Genomic DNA, 27,235 nt, shown 5'->3' on the forward strand with positions numbered 1-27,235 from the left:
CAAGCAGGGGATAAACCAGTGTGGACACTAATCAAGTCAAAATATGAATCATGTTTAGCTGCACCATTTGACCAACCTACTGAATTCTTTGGCATAAGCGGCCACCACATTTGGAAGTTTTATCGCCACTCCCCCCCCCCCCCCCCTAACAAATATAAAAATTGAAATAGAAAATCAAACTCAAAAGTATCAAATTTGTATCCTACATTTTATTCTCCTCACAATAAAATAATGTCAAATTGTTTTGATGCCCACAAAAAGGCAATCGTGATTTTTAATGCTACAAAAACACAGCAACATGTCATTTATGTACAGGACATTCATTGATTTAATTACGGCGCGCGCGCGTGTGTGTGTGTGTGTGTGTGTGTGTCCCACTTCACATAAAGTCATTGAGTTCCGCCTCCAACGCAGCGGCCATCTCGTCCGCCTCGGAGGAACTTCCCTCCTCCTCTTCCTCCTCCTCCTCCTCCTCCTCCTCTTCGTCATCGTCGGACTGTTTGGAGGACTGGTCGTCTTCCTTGTCGTGCTTTCGTTTGCGGCCCCTGCAGACGAGAAACGACCTTTGAGCGAGACGCACTCCTCTGCCATCATGCCAATTCTCCATTTGTGCCATGGAAGTAGCGAGTACTCAAGTAGGCTGCTGATACCAGCCAACAATACTTAACGCAAAAAAAGAAAAAGACTGATTAAGTCCTCCTCGGCAGTAGTTGAAATTTTAGATATCCAAAGTATTAGCGGTATCAGTACTCGATATCGTACAGTTTGTATATATTAGGGCTGTTAGTCAATTACAATTTTTAATCGTAATTTATCACATGATTGCCGTAGTTAACTTGCGATTAATCACGTTGTATCTGCTCTAAATGTACAATAAAAGGTGTTTTCGAATTGTTTATACTTTTGTTAGATCACACATGATTACTAAATACAAATGTGGTTGTGTCTTTCAACTACCGATACAGTAATTTGATAGTAATTTATAGTTATTTAAAGTAAAAAAAACAAAAACAGTTAGATTTGCGGTTAGGTAATTTGTCTGCCACTAGATGGCATTAGTGTTTCCTGTTGGACATTGGTGACAGGAACAGTACATTTTCCTTTTCAAATTCAGAGTAATTGCTATTTGGAACATTAAGCAGCTTATGGATTAAAAAAAAAAAGCCAGTCTGAGCACATCGCAGCCCGACAGTCACTCAATTATAAAAAAAAAAAAAATAACACAGCTGCAGTGTTATATTATCCACACATTACAGTTATATTTTTGTGTGTGTATTGTACGTGAGTATGACGAATAAAGTTTCAGATTTTTCTTTAGATCTGTGTAGATTCTCATTCATCCAGGTCATTGTAATTGAAAAAAAGATTGAATCGAGAGAACTGGACTCTTTTTTATTTTTATTTTTTTGGGGGGGGGGGGGGGCTGTTTTACTGCCACTTCGCCACCCTCCTCTCCAGGTGGCGCTGAATGAAGTAAGGCTGTAAGAAGATTCTGCATCGACCGACCACCAGGACAAGATCGGTAGCTGTGAACACTTCAAGGTTTTTCTTTGTTTCCTTAAATGGGCTTTCTTCGTCTGAGTTTTTCCTGGTCCGCATGGGAGGTCTAGACAAGAGGATGTCATTGATTTTTGTGAACTGTGTGCTTGTAAAGCCCTTTGAGACTCCTTTTGTGAAGAAGGGCTAAATGCAATTTCCGGAGAAATTGCGCGGGAATGCTGGAAGCTAAGATTTGAATGAATGTGGAATGCTTATGAAGTTAATTGGGAAGAGAAATGATGTGAAAATTACTCATTATTAATTGTAGTTGAATGATAAAATAATTCAAAGAAAATGTGAACTGTTACTGGATTGGAACCATCGCCTCCTGTTTACTGTTGTAAAATGGTATTGAAGGACATTTCGTCACGTCGCATTCAATTCAAACCCGGATCCAGTCTGAACACTCTTGGCAAAAGGATTGCATTTGTGAACAGAAAGCTAACGAAACGGAAAATATGGATTCATATAGAAAAACTCTTCATGTCAAAAGACATTTAACTTATTCACTGCCATTGACGACTATAGACGTCAAAAATTAATGTGCATTATTTCTATTAGTTACATTTTTTTTTCATAACATTTTTATGAAAACCTAGATTTTTTTAAATTTTATTTTATATTTATAACAGATCGTGAGTCAACTATTGAAGTCATGCGATTAATTACGATTACAAATTTTAATCGTCTGACGCCCCTCATTTTTAATAATTTTTTTTAATTTAAGGCCGTCGGGCGATTAAATTTTTTAATTGTAATTAATCACATGACTTCACTAGTTAACTAACAATTAACCACACATTTTATATCTGTTCTGACTGTAAAATTGTGAAACTAATAGAAATAGTTCAAATGAATTTTTGACGTCTATAGCCGTCAATGGCAGTGAATGAGTTAATAAAATGGATGCAAAATTATTGCGCAATGACCATTTCAGAAATTGAAGTAAAAAACAAAAAGGGGAACGTTTTGCATGTGCGGCAACAGACTTGTTGAATTACATGGCTAATGGCGTATTTACATTTCAAATAATTTTACAAAGCTGAAAATATGGATTCATATAGAAAAACGTTGCATGGCAAAAACAAAAAAAAAAGTGTGGCGGATAAAAATGACCTGGAAAAAATATGAATGCTTTCCCACAATAAACTGGACCTCGGACATCTAGCATCTACTTGAAACCTTGATAGTGATCTTTTGTAGTTTTGAAGGAGCTCAAACTCCAAACGTCAACCCAAAATACAAACAGACTGTCCCCAACTTTCTTAATGGAGGCAACAGGCCTGAGCGTCCTCGTCTGAGTCTTGCTCCAAACCACTTGAGCTTCTCCACGACGCATCCAAACATTGCAGAAGGACTTTGCTTGATGCTAATGAGGTGCGTACGGGTCATCTACTTATCGGAACGGGGCGGGTGGGGGCGATCTGACACCAACCCTGCTGCTCTCATTAGACCGCAGCGCTGTCAGGCAGCCTCCCACAACAGCAGGACTGCGGTTTGCCGTTCATTAAAGGTTAGACGTCGGCCTGTATCAGCCCGATGTGACAGGATCGGCGGACCCCTGCGGCAAGGCAAGGGGGGGGGTTTGGAGTGGTGTCGCCACACACACGCACACACACACAAAAAAAACGATCTCCTCCGCTTTGACATGAAGCTTCATTTCCAGAGCCACGAGTTCAAGCCCGGGGCGGTCGAGGGGTTAATGCAAGGGTCTGCGGATTAATGATTATTTACTTGGCTGAAGTGGGAAGAAAATGAGGCAAATCCCAGCGTACGACATTCACTAATAGGATTTATTCGGTCCCGGCTGCTTAATGGACCTGCTTAGGAAATTACAGTATCCAAATAAAAAAAAAAATGCAGTACCTTTAAAGTTCTCCCATTTCCGACCACCTCCAAGACAATTTATTGCTTTTGGCTTCACGTCATTACATCCAATCTAAATCCTTTTTTTTTTTATATTGTGTGAAAATATTTAGGCCAGAGGTGTCCAGACTTTTTCCATTTGAGGGCCACATACAAATAAAAGGAAATGCTGCAAGGGCCACTTTAATACTTTAACTGATTAAACACATTGAAATCAATACATCAAGCAATTATGTATTGCTTATCATTTGTATTTATTTGTTTATTCTTTTAGTTTTAATTGCTACGTTAACAGCTTTCTGTTAACTCTTTCACTGCCATTGACGGCTATAGACGTCAAAAATTCATTTGAACTATTTCTATGAGTTTCACTTTGAGTATGAAAACCTGAAAATTCTGGGCGTCAGACGATAATTTTAAAAACAAATTTAATTAATCGCATGACTTCAATAGTTAACTCACGATTAATCACAAATTTTATATCTGTTCTGAATGTACAATTTTTTTCCTAGATTTTCATACTCTTGCTAACAAAAGTGGGAAAAATGTGAAACTAATAGCAATAGTTCAAATTAATTTTTGACGTCGATAGCCGTCAATGGCAATGAATGAGTTAATGGTGATTATTGCATTAGTTTAAATTTTTCAGGATTTGGGGGTGGTCTTCTTGGCCCTGTACCCCACTAGACTAAATCTTCTCCTGCACTGAACAGATTAGCTTTTTCTTTTTTCTTTTTTAAACAGTCACATGATGCTTTTAAAACAGAGTATTCTTTAGCCACCAAGTTAATTTTATTATTATTTTAGTCTCGAAAAGCTCCACAATATTTAAAACAATTAGCAATTGTAAATGTCATTTTTAGTATTTGCCATGGGCCGCCCAAAAATGGATGTGGCATCTAAAGGTCCAAAGCCGGAAATGATCAACAAACTATGTGCAAATTAATCTGCTTGATATGATCGTTTAGGTTATTGCAATTATGTATTGTGATTGTGACCAGCAGATTTATTTGTCCATAAGTGTCATTCTAAGAACATCATAAATCAGTATTGACAGTTAGGAAAAAAAAATCTTTAGATTTCTCCTTTTTTTTTTTTTGCCGAATAACAATATGACAGCACTAAGTGACCTTAACGGGTAAAAAAAGCAAGAAAAAAAATCCTCAAACTTTTACAAAAGGATTTCCACTAGCTGAGTCAGTTTGAAGCAAACTTTTGAACCAAAACGGCTTAATCCACTTAAAAGCACAGTGACTCGGTCCCAGAATATTTAAGTCAAGTTCTGTTTTTTTCCCCCCCAGAGTTACACAAGCAGCACCCCCGCACTCACCCCGGATGCCCTCGCTTTATCTTTAACTCATTCACTGCCATTGACGGCTATAGACGTCAAAAATTCATTAGAACTATTTCTATTAGTTTAACATTTTTGTTGAGTATGAAAACCTAGGAAAAAATATTGTACATTTAGAACAGATATAAAATGTATGATTAAGAGTGAGTTAAAATTTAGTTAGAAACATTTTAATCGCCTGACGCCCCTAATTTTTAATATATTTTTTTAATTATTTAAAAAAAAAAATTTAATAACCTTTTCTTTCTTTTTTTTTTTTTTAAAGAAAAGATGATTAAAAAAATTTTTTTTTTTTAATCGTAATTAATCGCATGACTTATTAATCACAAATTTTATATATCTGTTCTAAATGTACAATAAACATTTTTTTCCTAGGTTTTCATACTTTCATACTTTGTTAACAAAAGTGGGATTTTTTTTTTAAACTAACAGAAATATTTTTGACGTCTTTAGCCGTCAATGGCAGTGAATGAGTTAATAGCTCACAAATATTAAGTGCAGAGAGAAGTTTGCATCATGCTACCTTTTGCCCTGGCAGTGTGAAGATCATCGAGAATAATCAATCATTTCCCTTGAGAAAAATCCGATTTTTTTTTTATTTTTTTTATTATTTTTTTTTTAAGTCTGACCTTGGTTGCTGTGTCTTAAAGCAATCTTTAGTACATCGTCTTCAAAGGAAACGCTGAGAGGCTTTTTATGGAGCAATTTCGTCTTAATTATCCGCAAATATGTCTTGCAAATGTCCCTTCATGTTGGCAGAAAGCATCCCATTATCTGAAGACACACTTTATCATGCATTTGAGAGTTAAACTCAGAATGGGCAGGTAAAAAGACGTACACGGAGGACATTATGACTTAATGAGGCAAAAATGAGACGGGTGAATTTATTATGCGTCGTGAACCCTATCACTCCAGCTGGAAATGATTATTCAAAAGCAAATGTGTTTTTGAGCACGATCCCAACATAAAATATTCAAAATAAAGCCACAGAACAACTTAACTTTGATTCTCCTCCCTCCCCGCCGTTCGCACCCCTCCTCCTCAGCCATGTGAGTGGGCGGAGAGCACCGAGCTAAAAGCGTAGCCTCCGCATCGCGCTAATTGCCCCGGCGCGAAAAGGTGCCCGCTAATGAGGTACTCCTAACGAGGAGCCTCCATTCCGAGATGCAATTCTCCTGACATACTGTGAGTAATAGTCATACGAGTCCAAATGCTTCCCAAATCAATAACGCTTAGAGGTGCGATTTGGGTAATTAAAAAGAAGATGGTGTCTCTTTTCGCAACGCTGTTGATTAAAAGTCGATGAAGTGAGTCGCAGTTGGCCAAAAGGACTCGTGGCTACATTTCAGACTGATGTTGATAGTCTTAAGAAATGTACATCCAATCGTTTTTTTAAACTGATGACTTGCACTCATTATTCACTTTTTTCAAAACTCAGTATTTAGTCAATTACTCAAAGCTGTCATTATAGCATTTTAGTTCTGTTATATTTTTACTTTCCAGTCTTGGGATTTATGGTGGAAATGTGCGCGGAAATCCTTGAAAACTCTGATTTAAATATAGGTTTAAAGACCAACCAGTAACGAAAATTGTAGCAAAGTGAAACAAGAATATACTGAACGAAAATAATAGCAATTAAAAAAAACTGGCCTACTGCTGTTGGCCTCTTAGGGGCAGCATGGAGTACGAACTTGCATTAAGATAAGAGTAGAAGAAGAAAGTCGTGATTGAATTTTATTAATATAAGTTGTTTTTTCACAGTTTTGTTAAAATTGGTGCCTTTGAGTATTCATTCTGTTTTGTGAGTGAATATTTGCCATTTGAAGACTCCCAAAACTCGATGCTAATTTCACGTCAGCATGTCAATGGAATTTTACATTGACTTTAGCATTAGCACAGGCGATGGTTTTAAAACAAAACGTGTAGGATTTGAAATATAAAATATGTTATTTTTCTTGATGCAAGTTTCATTTTTACAGTAACTCCAAAACGGCACAGATGGTGCATTCAAGGTCCTTTCACAATGTCAGGAATTTGCGCCAAACGCACTACGCTGCTCTCCACATGAATTGTTTTTCAATCTAGTCATGATGAAATTTCGATTAATTGTCCAGACCAGGCCGACATTTTTAAGGGTTTCAAACTAAACGCATTTTTGCAACGTGTAGCCATAAACAACAGCTCGAAATAGGCTGTCGTTCCCCTGGGAGTCGTATTGAGCTATAATCGAAAAATAGGGGGGAAAAAAAGTGCTTAGGTTAGCAGCTTGCAGGGATGAAGCAAGAGGGAGAAGGAAAAAAAAATGGGTCCGATTACTTGCAGCTTTGGTATCGCAGCGCTCTCATTCCCTCTTCCCCCTTCTCTTTTCATCCGTTAAAAAGCATGCGTAAGCATTTATGGTTGGTCGCCGTCTGCTGCCTTGCTCGCACGGACGGCTGAGCTACGTCTAGAGGGGGCAGGTTCGCACAAAAAATGCTGCCTGAGTCAGAATAGGCTGTCGTGGCTTTGAAAATCTGTCGCCGGCAGCTGTTCACAAACAGGTTAGCTGAAATAAATAAAATGTTGCTACGTTTTGTATGGTTTTTAAATCTGACTTTTAAAAAACAGTACGTGAAACCATATCAACAAAACAAACAATTATCAAAGCTAAAATGTTACTTAAGGTGTTAAAATGAGTGCGTTCATTTGGACTTTTTAAAAAACCTGTAAAGAAATCCTGTACTGAAGGAATTCCAGATCACAATTTAGCAGTAATAAATGTAATAATAATACATATATTTGTGGAGACTGGGGTCAGGTTGTATTTGACCATTTTTAAAATGTGCAGAATTTCCCAAGTTACTTCATGTTAAAGATTAGATAGCTCTTATTATGAAAAGAAAAATGCACTGAGCTGTCAGCAACGTCTTACAAATGCAATTATGCCATCTAGTGGCAGAAAAATGACCTCAACACAAATCAGTATCACATTCTTTTTAACTCCTTTTTATGAATGATTATGAAATTACTGTATCAATGATTAAAAGATGCAGCCATATTTCTATTAGTTGGGGGGGGGCACTTTTATGTTAACAAAAGTATGACAACTTTTTTTTTCTTTTATTTGATGGCGTTCAAGTTGCAATTATTTGATTCGAGGGGAAGATGACAACACTCGAGAATAATCGAGCCAACTACATGCTTGCTGATTTGTCTTCTGTTTTTTCCGACTGTCAAAAGCACTCACCAGTCAGGGAAGCACTGGCAGCGCTCACATTAACATTATTCCCGTAAATGCAACTGACAGGCAACCTTTAAAAGACAAACAAAGCTCAAATTCTCCTTTCAAGCGGCAAGCCTGTCCAAAAGCAACCTTTTTGGGAAAGCGTGGCAGCGGGACACACGCTGGCTTTGTGCACTTTGTTACTCGCTCTGGCTTAAGCCTTGACACATTCTATAATTACAGAGCGCAGTTGAACAGCGAGCGCTGTGACAGAGCATCACGAGCAAAAAAAGCGACACAATCAATACAGCCGGGCGCGTTTACGCCATCGATGAATTTTGTTAGACGTTTTCATTTTTTTTGGGGTCTTATAGCAGATGACATGCATTGAAAAACAACAACAACAAAGTCCTGTCAGTCAGTTAGCTACACGCCAACAGCGCTCATGAATCCGATGCAATCATTTGAGCAAACACGAAGGAAACACGGCACACCATGAGAGCAATCCGAAAATCTATCCAGACAATTACTCACAACAGGGCCTTCGGGCGCATCTCATTTGAAAACTCGAAGGGTGTCTAAACTTATGGAGAGGTAATGGCTTCGCATTCACGCGACTCAAATGTGAAGCGGACAGTCAGAGAAAGAAGAAGGACCTTTTTACCGTGGGCAAAAATATTGCTGTATCACCGTATGAAATTGATAAAAAAAAAAGAAAAAAAGAAGAAGATATATTTAGTTGAACAAAAAAAGCATTTGCCTCCATTGAACGCAATTGATTTTATTTTTAAACAAAATATAGAATTTTTGGTACAGAAGAAACGTGTATGACGAAAACAACATTCTTGTGTTTTAATTCTTCTTAAGTAAGTCACTGTGTCCCATATCACTGGTGAACTATTTTTAGAACAGATCCACGGGCTACTCGTGTTGCCCTTGGGGCTAAAGAGTACCCGCTGACTGCGCAAAAAAGTTGGAGGCGGATCGTTTACTCAACTCTGCAAGCAGCCAATCATATCGTGACCTGCTTAAACGTCCCCTTAAAAAAGTAAATAATTCATTTTCGGTGACAGCCAGTATTAGCGGTTACTGAAACCTTCACTTTTTCAAACCAGTAATTGGTCGATTGATCCAACTTCACGTTTGCTCTGGGTTTTTTTAGCAATTTTTTATTTTTTTATGTACCAGTAAAACCAGCTGGGATAGGCCCCAGCGACCCCGTGACCCTTGTGAGGAATAGGCGGCATTTTTAATACGACGGCGGCGCTTATATTTCCGTCGATCAATAAGTGCCTCACATCAAGATCATGAACATGCAATGTTACATAATCCTACCTACGGTAAAGTACAAACAACCTGAAACCTTTTGTGATCGATTTTTTTTCACTCAATCCATAGCAGGCAAGAAACACTTCGTTGGACGTCATCCTCGCAACTGTGCCAGTGGCTAATGAGGTGATCAATGCAAAATACGGTGATTTACTACTTTTGCAATGTTTATTGAGAAGTGGAGAATTGATAGTGGGCGGGAGCATATTATTCCATTAGAGAAAAACAATACTGACGGGCAATTTATAACCAAGCTGCTGCTTGGGGTTGCTATTGAAACCGTGATAGGGTTTCCAGTTATAGATTTACATTCGAGGGAATCTAATTGGATCCAAATCGCCCATTAAAATAAATGAGTAACCAACTCCTCCCGGAACATTAACTCATTCACTGCCATTGGCGGCAATAGACGTCAAAAATTCATTTGAACTATTTCTATTAGTTTAACATTTTTTTCCCCATTTTTGTGAACAAGAGTATGAAAGCCCCCCAAAAAATTTTTACATTTAGAACAGATATACATTTTTGGATTAATCGGGAGTTAACTAGTGAAGTCATGAGATTAATTACGATTACAAATTTTAATTACCTGATGCTCCTAATTTTTAATAATCTTTACTTAAAAATTGTTTTTATTAAGAAAAGATTATTACAAATTGGGGGCGTCAGGCGATTACAATTTTTAATCATAATGAATCGCATGACTGCACTAGTTAACTCACGATTAACTCATTCACTGCCATAAATTCATAAAAAAAAGGATTATTAAAAATGAGGGGCAACAGGCAATTAAAGTGTTTAATTGTAATTCATCGTATGACTTCACTAGTTAACTCACGATTAATCGAAAATTTGTTATCTGTTCTAAATGGGAAAAAAGTTTTTATACTCTTGTTAACAAAAGTGGATTTTTTTTTCATCTAATAGAAATACCTCAAATAAATTTTCGCCGTTTATAGCCGTCAATGGCAGTGAATGAATAAAAAAATAATCACAAATTTTATATCTGTTCTAATACAATTAAAAAAAAATCTATGTATTTATACTCTTGTTAACAAAAGTAGAAAAAATGTTAAACTAACAGAAATTGTTCAAATTAATTTTTGACGTCTATAGCCGTCGATGGCAGTGAATGAGTTAATATATAATAAGTAGAACTACAGTCACGATTGAGTTAAGATTGAATTTGAAGTCGCCATTGTGTAACGACGGTATTGTGCCATGATGAATATTTATCAGCACAAATGCAGTTTGTGGAAACAATACAACAAGAAGAATGGCCGCAATTTGTTTGTATGGGTCGTTATTGTGCAACAATATTCTTTGGATCGTTTCACTCATTCTTGGATAGTTTGGCAAACTGAAACGTGTTGTCAATGCCAGTTATTAGCATATAGTGCAATTTAACAATTTTAATGTGTATCTTCATTTGTCCCGTACAGCATTCATCAGCTTTCGGGGTGATAACACAAGATTAAAAAAAAGAAAAAGCTGGAAAATGCTTTTCATTCTCAAGCCTTCAAACGAAAATCGATTTTGTTCTGGGACCACGGCAACAATGACCTGACGAGAAATTGCTACCAGAGTAGTTTCATCAGCGGCGCAGGACTAAATCTCCACCGAGGAGGTATATTGGTACTATTAGGGACCCGTCTGGGAATACAGACATGCGACACTTTCTCCTGAGAAAAAAAGATGGCGCGCTTTTGTACAGAGCAAAGAACACGGCGGCCTGTGGAGTCGGGGAGAATGGATTGGATTTCTCTCGGCGTGGCGGTCATCATGGAATAGCGCATAATGGAGTGGAGGGGAAAAACAAATTAGGATTCCAAAGGGGACACGGCGGGTGGATCGCAAGGACATGGAATTGATGGGACGAATCAAATCGACACAAATGTGTTTCCTGGGTTGGTTAGCGCAAATCAGCTTGCCTTTCAAAGTGTGAATCCGACAACTATGCGTGAGTGCATAGAATATGATTCTCTATGTGATTTAATAATTCAAATAACTCTAATAATGCTGAATCAGCACTTGTGATAAACCTGCCCAAAGACGCCCGAACAATTTGTAATGTAACGCCGCATTAAACCACAACTCCTAATTATATATATATATATTTTTTTTAAATCATCTCAGGTCAGGCAGCGCCAATGACGGGAATTGTCGTCAATTAAATGTATTTGATCATGTTTGATCATTAACTTATTCAAACCCAAAGACGTGTAAACGCGTTTTTAATACTTTGTCCTTCACTCCCAAAAACATATTTACAAATGTTTTAATTATTTATTTATTTTTACGCAAGGGCACACAGAAGATTTGATGCAGCGTCTGACCTGAAGAGGTCGCTTACAGCAATAGTATTTATTACAAAAAATGGCCAGCATGTGGCAGCAGAGTATACGAGATCAACCAGGGCCATGTTGCAACAAGCTCTTTTTGCCAGTGTTTTCAACAGGAATGTGAATATTTATGAAATTTAGCTATATTCTAACGCAAATTGCTGCAAAAGGGAAACAGATACAAATATATATCATATTCTATAATATTTTTTCCTGATGAAAGAAGAGACTCTAATCTTTCTTTGGCTAGGTTCCATGTTTTTATAGCTACAGAACACAATATTCTGTGGGAATTGCAAGCTCAGTCGAAATCCAGTAAAAACAGCCCGGAGCGACGGGGGTTGCTTCGGTGAAAATGGCTGGGAGAGAGGGAGGATCCCTGGAAATTTGACTATTATAAGCAGCTTGTGATTGATCGAATGTTTGCCACGTTAAATTTACGACAAAGTGTCGCAAGACAGAAAAGAGCATGAAGGTCACCGTTTTTTCTGGATTTTTTTTGGTTGTCCAAAATAGGTGATTTGTGTGAAACAACCCATGTTCTACATTTGTTTAAATGTCCACTCTAATCTTTCATTTGATATTTTCTGTGTTTACAAACCGGCAGTCATATTCTATATATACTTGCAAGTAGCCAACAAAGTCCCACTCGGCCTTAGATAGACTGCAGTATATCATGCAGGTGCTTGCTGTCTTATCTTCCCTCAAATCCAGCAGAGGGCTCAGCGATAGTAGAGGCAAGCAGAAGGTGAGCTGGCGGCGCATACATGCCCACAAACAGTCACAACAGACACACAATCCAATCTTTCTAAACGAGGAAAGATGAAACACATTTTTGAATTTCACACCTGGCTGTCTGACAAGCTGAGCACGGACCCTAACGAAGCGCTGCCCACCCGCATTTCGCCTTCATGCCGCTGAGAAGTTAGAACAAGCACGATGGCGCGCACTTGAGACGGCAACGGTGATGGGAGGGGGGGGGGGGGGTGGAGTCACTCGGAATAAATGCGTGGTCGCAGAGACAGGAAATTAAAGCAGAGGGTGCGTTTTGGGGACCATGGTAATATTTATAATAGAACGCATTTATACGTTTTTGGGAGCAAATGAGTTAAGAACGGATATTGTCTTTTTTTTATTATGTTAAAAGTACGAATAGCAATTTGGTACAGATTTGGTGGGAAACTAAAAAAGAAAAAGCCATTTTAACAATAAACATGATGTTGTTATTTGTTCTCGTGAGCCACATAAAGTGGTGAGGTGGGCCGGATCCGGTCCCTGCGGCTTGCGTTTGACACCTGTGTGACAGTGTTTATTGATTTTACACTTCCCCGTGTGTCATTTATAAGAGTTTTATTACTTTTTTCATTAAAATGGTAAACTGTTACATAAAACAGAGTTAATAAAGGATTTATGATGGCAGCAGTTTGCCTTGAATAATTGAATTTCCATTATTTCCTATGGGGAAACTCAGCATCCGACGATGTACTGTGTTACAGCTTCGGTTTCAGTTTAATATGAAAACATGGGAATCGAGAAACATCTATTTCATAAAAAAAATAAAAAAATAATTGTTAAGGCTTTTAGTATTGGCAGATGTCTACGCGGACGCTTAGCATCTAATTGCAAGAGACAGTAATGGAGGCGTTCACCCTCGGAATCCATTAGAGATGATTCTGCATCATAGCGACTTTCCAAACGCACTGCCGTGTTTTTATCTGCCTGTCAAGCGCAGTTAATTTGGGCCGTTACTTTTGCTTCTTTTAAGAGACATCAATTAGACCAGCCTCAAACTGGATAGTTTGCTTCATTGCCAAGTCCCTTGAGTCACACTTTTTAGGGTAATATGCTTACCAGAAGAAAAAAAAGAAAGTGATGTAATATGCTTCAAAGGTAAACCGATTGAAATTTCTCCCTGCCAGATGGATTTTATTATTTTTAAAATGACACGACTTGCTTGATAGCTACAGGATTGTGGAAATGATGCTGAAAATAATCACCGGTCTGAGTCAGCCTCGATGTCATTTTCTGACGGAATAAGCTAACTAACTCATTCACTGCCATTGACGGCTATAGACGTCAAAAATTCATTTGAACTATTTCTATTTAGTTTAACTTTTTTTTCTCCATCTTTGTTAACAAGAGTCTGAAAGCCTAGAATTAGTTTTTATACATTTATAACAGATGCCAAATATGTGATTAATTGTAAGTTAACTAGTGAAGTCATGTGATTAATTACAATTAAAACATTTAATCGCCTGACGCCCCTAAATTAAGAATATATATAAAATATGAGGGGCGTCAGGTGATTAAAATTGAAATCGTAATTAATCGCATGACTTCACGAGTTAAATCACAATTAATCACAAATTTCATATCTGTTCTAAATGTACAAAAAAAATAAAAAATTCATACCCGTATTAACAAAAGAGAAAAAAAAAGTTAAACTATTTTTTTTTACATTTTTAGCCGTGAATGAGTTAATCACAAATTTTTTTTGTCCCACATTAAAAAAAAATTCTAGGTATTCATACTCTTGTTAACAAAAGTGGGAAAAATGTTAAACTAATAGAAATAGTTCAAATGAATTTTTGACGTCTATAGCCGTCGATGGCAGTGAATGAGTTAAGCTAATTATACACAACTGGTGAGAATTGTGTACAATCAGCGTCACTAAAATGGCAACCAAAACCAGCCATATAGCAGAGATCAGGAGCAGGCAGAGCGTGACTCTTGTATCTTAGCAACAGACGCACGTCTGTCTTGCTGAGCAGAACCTGAACAGACAGAAACACTCGCACCTTGGTGGGGAGTCGGATCAGAATTAATTGATCCATTAAAAAAAGAAAAAAAAGTGTTAACTTCAGGGGACTAATGATTAAAATTTTCAGAGATGCTGTTGACCCTGGGAACTCTATGCATCTTCTGTTTGTGGTTGATATTAAAAGTAAGAATTTAATACGTTAGAAATTTTGGAAAAAACTTTACTTACAGTAGAAAACATTCGGGAGCTATTTACTTATCCAATATCCAGTATTCTAGTCTAATATTTTACGAACCCTAAAAGTTGTTCAATAAACATATATCCCCCCAAAAAAATAAAATAAAAATGATAATAATTTTCCAAATTTGAATGCCAATATTTTCCTTTTTATCGAAAATGAATATCAGCTCCAAATATCGGTTATCGACGTCTTTGATGACTAATTATCAATATTGGCCTATCTCTAATTATTAGGCATTTGTAAATTGGACAAATTCACAATGTCTTACCTGTGAGCACCTGTTGAGAATGAATGCGTTGACCGAATGACATACTGATAATAATAAATCAGATCAAAAAGATATGCCGGGATACCAGCAGAGCCTAAAAAATGAACCGAAATGTCCTTCAGCAATAAAGAACTCTTGTTTGCTCAGACATGTCTGATGTCTGTTTGGACGTGTCGCCATGGCAGCGCACCACTCAGTCTGGTTCGAGCCTGGGCATACTGATTAAGTGGTGTTTATTTTTTTATTTATTTTTCCAATATAATAGTCGTGGTGGCAAATAGTAAGGCCGAAGAAACACACAGACCATCTGAAGATTTTTGAAAAGGAGGCTGTTTTGTTAGAATAAAGGTACACAAGTTGTCCCATATTTACTCTTATAGTATTGCAAAGCCTTTATTCAGCAGTATAACACCGTCTGCGTTATTATCTGCGCAATGACTCATATCCGTGATGGTTTTCACGTTGCTGCTGTGTGCTCCCCCAACCTTTAGAGCAGCAACGGCTGTGTAACTAGGGACCCGCCCTAAGGAAATAAAAATAGTTTTCGGCAAAGTGTGCTTCAGAGCGGTAGGAGATCCTCACGGGCAAAAATAATCAAAGTCTCTTGTCTTTCTTCCTTGTCTGTTGTTTATTGATCGTTTTACAAGATACCTGCAATTTTTGTTATAATTTTTAAACAAAACTGTCAATATAGTTTAAAATCAAAAGAAAAAGTGTCGTTGTTGTTTTCGACACTAATATTTTATCTTTTCTCCTTGACTACTAATAATCGGTATTGGCCTTGAAAAAGCCAAAGAAGACAGTGGTCGCGTGTCTCACCTGGATACAGTAGCCAGCAGACTAGCCTCGGCGGATGTGGTCAGGACCGGCTCGTCCACAGTCATGGCCTGAGGACCCAGCCCTCCTCCAGGCAGTGGTCCAGCTCCTTGCCGCCGCCGCCGCTCTTCTTGCCGTTTCTGCTCCTCCTCGTCCTCCGCCTCCTCATTACCGGCTTTCTCTTTCCCTCGCTCTTCGCTCTCGTTGTCGCTCTCCTCGCCCAGGATGTCATCCACCTTTTAAACAAGACAAGAAGAGTGGCGACATTATGGACTCGGTAATGACACTTGCGGATCGCCAATTCATCACCAGCAGTGTTGTTGTTTGTGGCAAACAAAGCAAAACATCTGTTCTATTTGAGGCTTCTAACGAGAGACATTCTTCACTTGGCACTTAAGTAAAAGATTGAAGTGCTGCAGGGTCAATAACGTCGCTGGCTTTCATGCAGCTGGCACGCGATCAATTCCCACTCAGCGCTCCATTGACAATCGACCTGTGACTGGCGACAGTCACATGTCGTGACCCTGAACAAATGATCAGGATGGATTGGATTTAAGTTCTGGCAGCGTATAAACACGCCGGTGCACAACAAAGGATTAGGTTGAGTTTATTTAGCTTGAAAAATAAATTCAGGGGTCCCAAATCCAGGTCCAGAAAGTAAAATTCCTGCCACAGTTTGGCTTTGGCCTCAGGTGATAGTTAGCTAGGTAGCTCCCATTGTGCTAGCTTACCTGCTAGAGAGCTAGCTAGTAGCGTCGGGGGCTAACGCCAAAATGTGGCAGGGTTTTTACATTCTGGACTTGGATTTGCCACCTCTGTTTAAAGCATGTTAGACACATTACATTGTTTAGGATTAGGATGAGTTAATTTAGCTTGAAAATTCAGAGGTGCCAAATCCAGGTCCATAAAGTAAGAATCCTGCCAGTTTGGCTTTGGCCTCAGGTGCTAGTTAGCTAGCTAGCTAGCTAGCATCCATGGTGCTCGTTTACCTGCTAGTGAGCTAGTTAGCTAGCTAGCACTAGGGCTAAAGCCAAACTGTGGCAGGGTTTTTACTTTCTGGACCTGGATTTGCCACCCCTGAATATCGTTCTATTTTTATGAAGAGAAAGCCATTTCAAATTCCCAGTAGGAAGTCAGTAAATCTGCTGCTACATAATTCCAAATGGCCTTTAATGAAAAAAACTCAAGTGTTTCTTCACACAAATGTCATTCGGCGCCTTTAATGAGACTTTAATGTGATTCAGCCAAACATTTCCATTTAACTTTAATGTCCTTTGTGAAAAATATTCAACACTACCAATAGTGGCGGTGTCATACGGTTTTGTATTTTGTCGTTTAAGATTTAAGGAAAGCGTGGAAACTAAAAAGCAAGGAGAACTGTGGCATTTGACACCTTATCCCATTAGATGCAAACCACAATCCCGAGCCGTGAGTTCTAACCAAACGTTCAGCTCCCCGGCTGCGCGGCGCGGCATCAAATCGGAGCGATAGATGTGGGATGGAGTCATGCGCGTCACAATTTTCAGAACTGCCACGGCTCATTTGACCTTTGCTGAAAATGGAAGTACTAACAATTGCGAGACATAGCGCAGCAACGTTCCCGCAACATCCATTTCCTGGCTGTAATCAAAGGGCCACGCAAAGTGCACAGGAAGCCTTTCAAAAATAATGCCCCCCCCACCCCCCCACCCCTGAAGCTAGTTTCGAAGCTGGCTGTAAATGCACTGCAGTCAAAGTGTGATTCCAAGCCAGTGGATTTATTTTTTTGAAGTGGTTGCAAGGTGAAAATTTCTCTCTCTCTAAAGAAAATTGAAAAGGGAGCCGTCCGAGATTAATCTCATAGTAACGTTGGCAATCTAGTCGGGAGGTTTCCTTGAGGCAACTTTCTTGCTGCGAGTTGGTTTTACTGTATTGTTTGGAATAGATTTGACCATTTGTGGAAAATTGACTTTTTTTATTTTTATTTTTTATATATATATGTCTGAGTGAAATTGAGCATAACAACCACCTCCAGACCAAGTTTCATACCCAATGACACGATCAGCTCGGCTGGACGAGTTTTCTTTATAATTAGGCATTCAAATTGAAGGCATCAATATTGGATTGAGCAACGATGACATATTCACCGATTAGTATTCACACAGAATTTTTTTTCTAATTTGACATCTGTTTTTTTTTTTTTTTTTTAACTTTTCAGCTAAATGCATTATTACAGCACAAAGTAGAAGTGAATGGGAATGTGCCAAGCTCAGGGCTGTTCCAATCGGGGACCATATGTCCTTGCCAATTTTGTTCCGTCAGGCGACTGTGAAATAAAACAGGCCCCTGCCTTCGCCGGGCTGACATCTTTACAAACGCCTACTGAAGAGGGATTATCTGGCCTTAAGTCTGAAATACTGACTTCATTTGTGAAAAAAAGGTATGAAGAGCTGGTAATAGGTCAAGCCAGTGAGCTGGAAGTTGGCAAGGAGTCGTTTAAAGCCGCTGCAGGAGGAAGGTCTTGGTATTTATACGGGAAGGCTTACCCGACGCCCAGAGGGATGTTATATGAATCAAAAGTGAAAAGAGAGGCAGACAAGAAAACATACATCTTAGTTCTTCATTAGCTCGGGGTGAACTCGAGGCCATGCTGCTACCTTGTGTAGGTGGGAGGGCTGACTCGAGTTGTTAACTCAAACAACCGCCTGTTGCTACATCAAAAGGCAAAACGAGACGGGAAATATTTGAGTGGAACACAAGAACTCCGCAGAGATTGAGAATGTCGTGTCATCCCTCGTTATCCAAGATTTACAGTATTAAAAGTGTGACACGAGACTTTGTGGGCAATCAGGGATTATTTTTCAATAAAGAAGGGTTTGGTGAAATAACTGGGTTCGAGGAAGGCCAAACCAGCACTATCAAGTGCAGTTGACAGAATGAAAAAGTGAGTCACTATCAAATAGTTTTTAGAATTGATTAATCGATAGATTAATCCGACTCATTTGATTCATTTTCATTTAGCCTTAAAGTGTATTACAAAATCACCCCCCCCCCCCTGTGATTACTGTTTATCAACCAGTGATTGGTGTTTATTTCATAATTTGTATTCGTATAGTGATTTTAAAAAAAGTGGGTCATTGTTTTCCAAAGTAAAAACAGATGTTTGTTTAATTACGATTAAAAACTTTAATTGCCTGACGCCCCAAATTTTTTTATTTTTTTATTTTCCTTTTTTTTTTTTTATTCATTCACTGACATTGACGGCTATAAACTTTTGTTACCAAGAGTATGAAAACCTAGATTTTTTTTATTGTACATGTCAAATTTGTGATTCATCGCGAGTTAACTAGTGAAGTCATGCGATTAATTACAATTACAAATTTTAATCGCCTCTTGCCTTTAATTTTTTATAATCTTAAAAAAATGTTTTTTTATGGCAGTAAATTAGTTAAAATAGTTGTCGATTAATTTGATAATGAATTACTTGTTGAAGAATGAAAACAAACAAAGTTGCCACAAACGGTGTCAATTGAAATGAGAGCATGGAAATATTCATAGCATTCCAAGTTTGAGGACATACATCAAGAAGATCAGTTGGAGGTGCCATGATGGATGAACGGCCAGAACCTGTGACAGGACCACGAGCAATTGGACGCCACGGGACAGGAAGATCTACGGTTTACTTGGCGTGATGCATCACGTCACTCTTGCGCACTAACCCCCGTTTTCTCTACATCAAACTGTGAAGGATCTTGTCGATTTTGTTGAATATTTTTTACAAATACAACGATGAAACGTCAATACCGGATTCATGGCTTGCTGCTCCCTTCCCTCAAGGGCTCCAAAAATCATTTATTGCACGTTCATGATGGACGTGTTTCCCGAAAGACTCGCGGAGAAGAAGCGTGTCCCCTTTCCTTGCCATCAGACAAGGATTAAACCTCGGTATGGATGCGCGAGATCGATATCTGTAAGGGCCGGGATTAGCCTGAGTGATGACGAGGCTGGCCTTCTCCTATGATAGCGGCTTTAATGAGTTATGTCTCCGAGGGCGTCCTGTGGTGGTTACGCTCGATTCGTTCATTCGTGCAAGTTCCATATTACTGATCCTGATAATCCCTTCGCAAAACACTGAAAACTGCTGCACTCAACTTTTCAGGTGACGTTTTTTATAACTGAACAAGTCAGCAATAGCTACTACGAACAAACGGTTTGGCTTTCAAAGAACTTGGAATTGGATTGGAAATCTTCAGGAAATGTAGGCCAAAGGTCGTACAGCAATCCACAACCTGATTGAAAAATCTTAAAATCTTAAAAACAATGATAACATGGATTCTAGAGTAATATTTTTCCCATATCTGTTCAAATAATAAAAATCCAGAAAAACTACATTACATTTAAAGCCAGATGTGGCAAATCCAGGTCCAGAAAGTAAAAACCCTTTCACAAGTTTGGCTTTAGCCCTAGGTGCTAGCTAGCTAGCTCTCTAGCTAGCTCCCACGGTGGTCATTTACCTGCTAGGGAGCTAGCTAGCTCCCATGGTGCTCATTCACCTGCCAGGGAGCTAGCTAGCTGGCTAGCGTCAGGGGCTCACGCCAAACTGTGTCAGGGTTTTTACTTTCCGGACCTGGATTTGCCACCTCTGTTTACAGCATGTTAAACACATTACAGCGTTTCTTTTGCCAGGTAAAGCTATGCGTCACATCTGCGTCAACGACACGTCACCACTGGCGACATTTACCAGACTCCCCCGATTTGTATCTCGAGTCACTCAATTAAAGACCGGCTCGTTTTCCTTGTGCCCCCTCAAGTTGGAGAACATTTACGAATGTCACAGACTGCCCTTTAAGCTCAGGTGACATTTGAAATGCAATGATTGCGCAAAAGGACCCTTTCATCCGGGTCATTATCTCAAATGTTCATAGCAAATGTTCAACTGCGACCCCTGTGAGGATAAGCACTGTAGAAAACAGACGGACAGGTGGTGTGGCACCCCAAATCCCTGTTCGCTAATCATGTTGATGACAGCGAATGAGTCAAAATGTCCGCTTTTAACTAAATAGTCGATCCTTGTTGTGGCGGCTGCTACAAGCTAAACAAGTGAGCTAGTTATTGCCGTGAAAAGCAGCCGGAAACCGACGACATATCACATGTGAGTTGCCATGACTGCTACTACTATTTTTTTCATCTTCCTTTTCTTTTTCTACTTTATTTTGGGCAGTTGGCAAATACTTGTGGTGCGTTACCATCACCTTATTTAGCATACTTACACTTTTTGTTTAAGAATGAAACTATGTAAAATTTTGTGTAAAAAATTGGAGAATGATTGCCTCTTATCTGAGCAATTAAACATCTCCTGGCCACAATACGATGAACTACAAGATGTTAACGTGTCATTAACTCATTCACTGCCATTGACGGCTATAAACGTCAAAAAATCATTTAAACTATTTCTATTAGTTTAACATTTTTTTCCCACTTTTGTTAACAATAGTATGAAATTCTAGAATTGTTTTATTGTACATTTAGAACAGATATGAAATTTGTGATTGATCGTGAGTTAATCGTGCTTTTAATTTTTAATAACCTTTTTTTTTTTTATGTCAACAAATGAGTTAAAGAAGTGTAAAAGAGCCAAATAACAGTAACATTAACACAGCTACATGAACGACACTGACTTTATGGTCCTGTAAAACAAAAACAAAAAACATTTACACGAGTGCAATGTAGCGATTCAGTAACAAAGCATTGTGTGAACACCTCATTAACCAACTCGATCTCTGACTAGTGCTATATTAGCCTGGCATTTAATTACGGCACAAATTAATTATGTCCATAACACCGTGGCAATGTACACAACGGTGCTAATTAATAACAGCGGTGGTACTAAAAAAACAAAAAAAAAACACAAAAAAGATAGAGAGAGAGACAAGACAGGTCTTTGTGCGTCAACGATAAATAAAAATGCACATGGAGCGACAATTATTGGACAGATTATCCAGCAGATATCTCAGTGGAAGGACACAATGGAACAACATTAGTGACGTCATTTTCACAGCCGAGGCCTTGGCTTGCCATAGCAACATCCTCGGAGGCTATTATAGTTATCAGGCTTTCATTACAGCGTAGAGAAAAGAAAAAAAAACTGCAACACAAACACACTTTGAGTCTCCCTGGCATTCATCTTAATATCAGATGCAATAAGGAGACATTTCCAGATTAATAAGAGAAAAACAATTGAACCACCTTCCTGTAGTCAGATAAATAATCACAAGCATGGGCGCGATTTGGACATGTTTCTTCAAACCGTACTGCCAGCAGGAAAGTCAATGTTCACAATGACACAGTGCAAAATATTGCATGTAATTAGAAAACTACCCTTGATAAACAATGTGGCTATAAATATTAGGGGTGTGCCCAAAAAATCGATTCTCATCTAGTACGATTTAGAATCGATTTTAAATGTCCCCAAATCGATTTTATTTAAATGATTTTATACTGTCCTTCCTTTGTCTGTGTGTGCCTTTATTTGGAGCGCTGTTCATGTTGTACCCGGTTTGGCCATTGAGGGGCAGTGTGGTTCAGCGCGGTCTAATGCAATGTTAAGTTGTAGCCACATTAGAGAGTAGAAGGAAAAAGTTATTCTAGTAAAAGTTTGTTTTTTTCCCCCAGTGTGGAGCCGTTCTTTTGAGTGATAAAAGTGCCGCGAATAGCGTGCTAATTAGCATTAGCAAGTCAGACTGGAGTAGATCATTACAATATCTTGCACATCTGTAGATTGAAGCAAAAATCATCGTCAATCAAATCATTTTGAATTTAAAAAATCGTTCTTAATCAAAAATCGATTCTGAATCGAATTGCAGACCCAAAAATCGGAATCGTATCGTGAGACATTCAAAGACTCCCACTCCTAGTAAATATATCTGATTTAAAAAAAATATATATATCAAACTCTTATTGAATTAAGCTCAATACTTGCATTCTGTACATTTCTTTAAATATTTACCTGTTGAAGAAAAAGGAAAAAAAAGAAAGAAAAAAAAGAAGGAAAGGCATGACACAGCAGTTTCCAAAGTAACTTTAAATGAGTTACTTGAAATGAGTTGCGCTGGCTGTTTGGTATTCAGTCAAACCATGACCAATTAGAATGAGATCCAAGTCCTTGGGGCACATTTAATTAAACTAACTCTCATTCCTGTACAGAAAGTGCTACCGCTGACTGAGCTGAAAGATAAACATGCAGTGGATATAAAAAGTATACACACCCCTGATCAAATGCCAGGTTTTTGTGATATGAAATGAGACCATGACCCCCCCCCCCCAAAAAAAAAAAATCTTTAAACTTTTTTCCACCATTAACTCATTCACAGCTAGCCATTTTCACTGAAGCAACCTCCTTTGCTCCTGTTTTACTGGATTTTTACTGATTTTGCAAGGCCCACAGTATATTGTGTTCTATTGCTATAGAAACACAGAATTTGAAACTACTAAAGAAAGACTAGAGTCTCTTCTTTCATCAGAAAAAAGTATATTTGTATCTGTTTTGCAGCAATTTGCATTAGAATATAGCAAAGTTTCATCATTATTCACACATTTGTTTAAAACATTGAGGAAAGGAGTCTTTTGCAACATGGCCCTGGTTGATCTCTTTTGCTCTGCTGCCACCCGCTGGCCGTTTTTGTAATAACTATTATTGATTCAAACATTCTCTGCAGTTCCGAGGCCGCATCAAAGCCTTCTGTATGCGCTAGCATTAAAAAATATATAAATACGTTTTTGGGACCATGGTAATATTGAAATATAACTTTTTTTATACGTTTTTGGGAGCAAATGAGCTAGTGTGCAAAATCTCAATTGATTAAAAAATATATTTTTAAAAGGGAGAATAAAAATAAATGACTATAATCTAGTTGCACAAGTGTGCACACCCTATAATTTTGAAACTATCTAGAAAAATACCCATCACGCAAGTCAAAGCAACCAACCTTAAAGCAAATCAGAGCAGTGCCGGACGTGTTTTTACCTCTTTATCCATGCTCTCCAGGTCCTCCTTGCAAAGAGTGTACAGCGGCATCGTTTCTGACATGCTCTGCTGACGCTTCCGACGCGACGGCCCCAGTGACTCGTCATCCTGGCTGGGTCCCGCTGCCGCATCTTGCTGACTGTTCGGCGCGCCCCTGAACAACAAAAAGTTAGTAAGCTAAATAAATACTGGACGAACTAGTTCTTCTTTTTTAGTTTAGGTTTGGCGTCAGAGACCGAAAGTGATAGTGAAAGCCAAGATTACGCAATATGGAAATCTCATGCAAGCGGAAAGAGGAAGTTCCGAGTTAATTAAATCTTCTTTGATGATTAAAATCAAAGTTGATGCAAATCTGCTGCGTCTGTAATCCTTGAATTACTTCATCCTATTTTTTTCTCCTCATGGTAGCTCATTATCATGTAATGTGAGGGAAATAGCCACTGCTGAATGTACCACGCGGATATACAGTGAAGACATGCAACAAATAATCACTTAAGTGTGACTTTTTACTACCATACGGAGTTGCTAAGGAAACGTATAAGTCTCCATTGGGAGTCATTTGGGGAAGTACAGTATCTGCACAGTAAGCTATATGAAGAAGAAAAGGATGGAAGTAAATGGGACCTGGTGGACAAACTCGCATACAGTATTTAAGATGTGTGATGAATGAGTCTTTCGTCAATGCAACAAAGACGAACCGCCATTTTGAACAATAAACACAAGTACCTGAGACACGACTGCTCTTGTTGATCAGGTGCCTGGAGGTAAGGCGCCTGAGGGCCCTTGCGAATCAGCTTCCCGGTGACAGGGTCGTAGGTTCGAACCTCGGGGGGCGCTAGTGGAGGTCTGTGCTGGATGGGGGGCGGGTTTTGGAAAAGGGGCTTGTGCCGGGAGCCCTGCTTGTCAAGGAAAGCCGCCGGGGTGTTGCTCCTTCAACCAGGAGAGGGAAAATAGAATTCAGAAGGATCGAGGAAGTCAGCAACAAAGTTTCTAAAAGGTTATCCGGAACAATTCGATTTGATGTTGCGTGAGGTGTGTTGAGAGCGATATTTTCTCACCAATGGGCTCAAAGAACTGTCTGCGCAGACAAACGTAAATTTCTCAGAGCAAATGCTAAAGTGTGGCCAAATCACTATACCCACAATCAAATGAGCATATCCCATTTAACTCATTCACTGCCATTGACGGCTATAGACGTCAAAAATTCATTTGAACTATTTCTATTAGTTTTCCACTTTTGTTAATAAGAGTATGAAAAGCTAAAAAATTTTTTTTGAACATTTAGAACAGATATAACATTTATGATTAATCGTGAGTTAATTATTGAAGTCATGTGATTAATTACAATTTAAAAAAATGTATTGTCTGACGCGATTTAAAAAAAAAGAAAGAGAAAAGATTATTAAAAATTAGGGGCGTCGGGCGATTTAATTTTTTAATTGGAATTAATCGCATGACTTCCCTAGTTAACTCACGATTAATCATAAATGTTATATCTGTTCTAAATGTACAATTAAAAAAATCTAGGTTTTCATACTCTTGATAACAAAAGTGGGAATAAAAAAATAATAAAAAATAAATAGTTAAAATAATTTTTTGACATTTATAGTGCAATAAAAAAAAATCTAGGTTTTCATACTCTTGTTAACAAAAGTTGAAAATCTTTTAAACTAATAGAAATAGTTCAAATGAATTTTTGACGTTTATAGCCGTCAATGGCAATGAATGAGTTAATTCCCCCCAAATTTCGATCAAGGAAATGCTGCCAAACGCCAATCCCAACGACGCCAACAAAACCGGACAAAAGGTAAAGCAGCAAGCCAGTTAACTAAATCTGTTTGGTTTCAAGTCAGCAATTGTACCATGGCTGCTTGGAGTAGTCCTCCTTTAGTGGGAAAAGCGCCTCCTCCACCCTCTCCCAGCGCTCCAGACAACTCCACAACCAGTCGGGGTTGACCACGTGGAGGTGCTTGCAGCCCAGCGCCTGTCGGACCTTCTCTGTGCCTAGTGGACAAAAAAGGCGGGGGGGAATTACTATTCTTTTTGTCCGATCAAAACCTATTAGTAAATACACACACTCTTCGTCTATTTCAGATCAATGGTCAGACTTTGAGGAGAGAAAAACAGATGACTAATAATTGCGAGGTCGATACTCGTACAGAGATAACAAGGAAGATTGGTCTTGCAGTCACTGTCCGTTCACTTTTCTGCCAACACAATAGCGTTCACAAAGAGTGGATTTTCTGCTTGAATAATTGTAATTGATGTTTGGCACAACAGGCACAGCATATAGACTTAGAACTAAATCACTCAATAACCCGGGGTTACTTTTGAGGCGTGTCAAAAAAAAAAACGGATTCTCATAAGAATTGCGATTCTCATTTAGTATGATTCAGAATGTCCCAAAATCGATTTTATTTAAATTATTTTTGTACTGTCTTGCCCTTGTTTGTGTCTGCCTTTATTGGGAGCGCTGTTCGTGTTATACAGGATTTCGCCACTTAGGGGCAGTGTGGTTCCGCGCGTTCTAATGCACTGTTGAGTTGAAGCCACATTAGTAGAGTCGAAGGAAAAAGTCACAATCAAGTTATTACAATAAAAGTTTTTTTTTTTTTTTTATTCGCAGCATAGGAAGAGCATATGCCGGTGAATAATGTTAAGATGCTTCTCTGTATACCTTCTTGAAGTGTTTTGTATGAATAGCACAGTTCTTTTGAGTGATAAAAGTGCCGCGAGTAGCATGCTAATTAGCATTAGCGAGTCAGACTGGAGTAGACAGACCATGACGATTCTTTGCACATCTATAAATTGAAGCAGAAATCTTTGTCAATCTAATCATTTTGAATCAAAAATCAAATCGCAGGCCCAAAAATCGGAATCGGATCGTGAGACGGCTAAAGATTCCCACCCCTAATAGCTTGGGACTGTTTTTTGCCCCTTCACGCACATCAAGTTGGGCCCGCGCTAATATCTGTTGATATTACAGCAATAGATGATGTATTTTATCAATATGGCCTCCAGGGAGGATTCTAATTGGGTTATTTAGCGGAGTAAGGAAATGCTGCTCTGAATGATACAGAGGATAAACTGCGCCTAAAAAGACAAAACATTGAGTTCATAAAACTAGCATCATGAGGCAAATTGGCAAGAGAACGATTTCGGTTAATCACTGCCCAATCTAACAACACAAAAACAAGAGTTTTATGGGGTTCTATCCAAATGAAGCAAACTCCGCAAAGTCCCGATTTCCTCTGTGCTTACCCCTCCCCCCATTCTTCTTCTTATGCTGCAGCAGAATGTGAGTGATTGCCAAGCGCGTCTCACGGCAACGGCCCCACTTCCCGTGCTCGCTTGATTTCAAAGGCTAAATTGATTTGGTGGCACATACAGGCACGGGTCTCCTTTTCAATGAGTATTATTTCCCGAGATTTGTGAGCCAACAGGAAGCATTTTGTTAATGCATGCAGATAATACGCCGCACTATTTGCATTCGCTTTATTGCGCACGCCAACTAACTC

At 38.7% G+C, this 27,235-nt stretch overlaps 1 protein-coding gene across 1 annotated transcript in view; it reads right to left on the minus strand.

Moving 5' to 3' along the window:
* Window positions 1-207: 207 nt before the first annotated feature.
* Window positions 208-27,235, minus strand: part of ctdp1 (CTD (carboxy-terminal domain, RNA polymerase II, polypeptide A) phosphatase, subunit 1) — a 35,043-nt gene continuing 8,015 nt past the window's right edge. Inside the window, exons 9-13 of the mRNA XM_086062848.1 lie at window positions 25,580-25,721; window positions 24,444-24,647; window positions 23,718-23,871; window positions 15,719-15,951; window positions 208-545 (exon numbers count right to left, since the gene is read on the minus strand). Coding sequence (XP_085918974.1) covers window positions 380-545; window positions 15,719-15,951; window positions 23,718-23,871; window positions 24,444-24,647; window positions 25,580-25,721 — 899 coding nt within the window. The 3' untranslated portion in view covers window positions 208-379. The remainder of the gene's footprint in view (window positions 546-15,718; window positions 15,952-23,717; window positions 23,872-24,443; window positions 24,648-25,579; window positions 25,722-27,235) is intronic.

This window comes from Leptonotus elevatus, chromosome 19, assembly GCF_054856555.1.
Source record: "Leptonotus elevatus isolate MCC_2025b chromosome 19, RoL_Lele_1.0, whole genome shotgun sequence".
Classification (NCBI taxonomy): domain Eukaryota; kingdom Metazoa; phylum Chordata; class Actinopteri; order Syngnathiformes; family Syngnathidae; genus Leptonotus; species Leptonotus elevatus.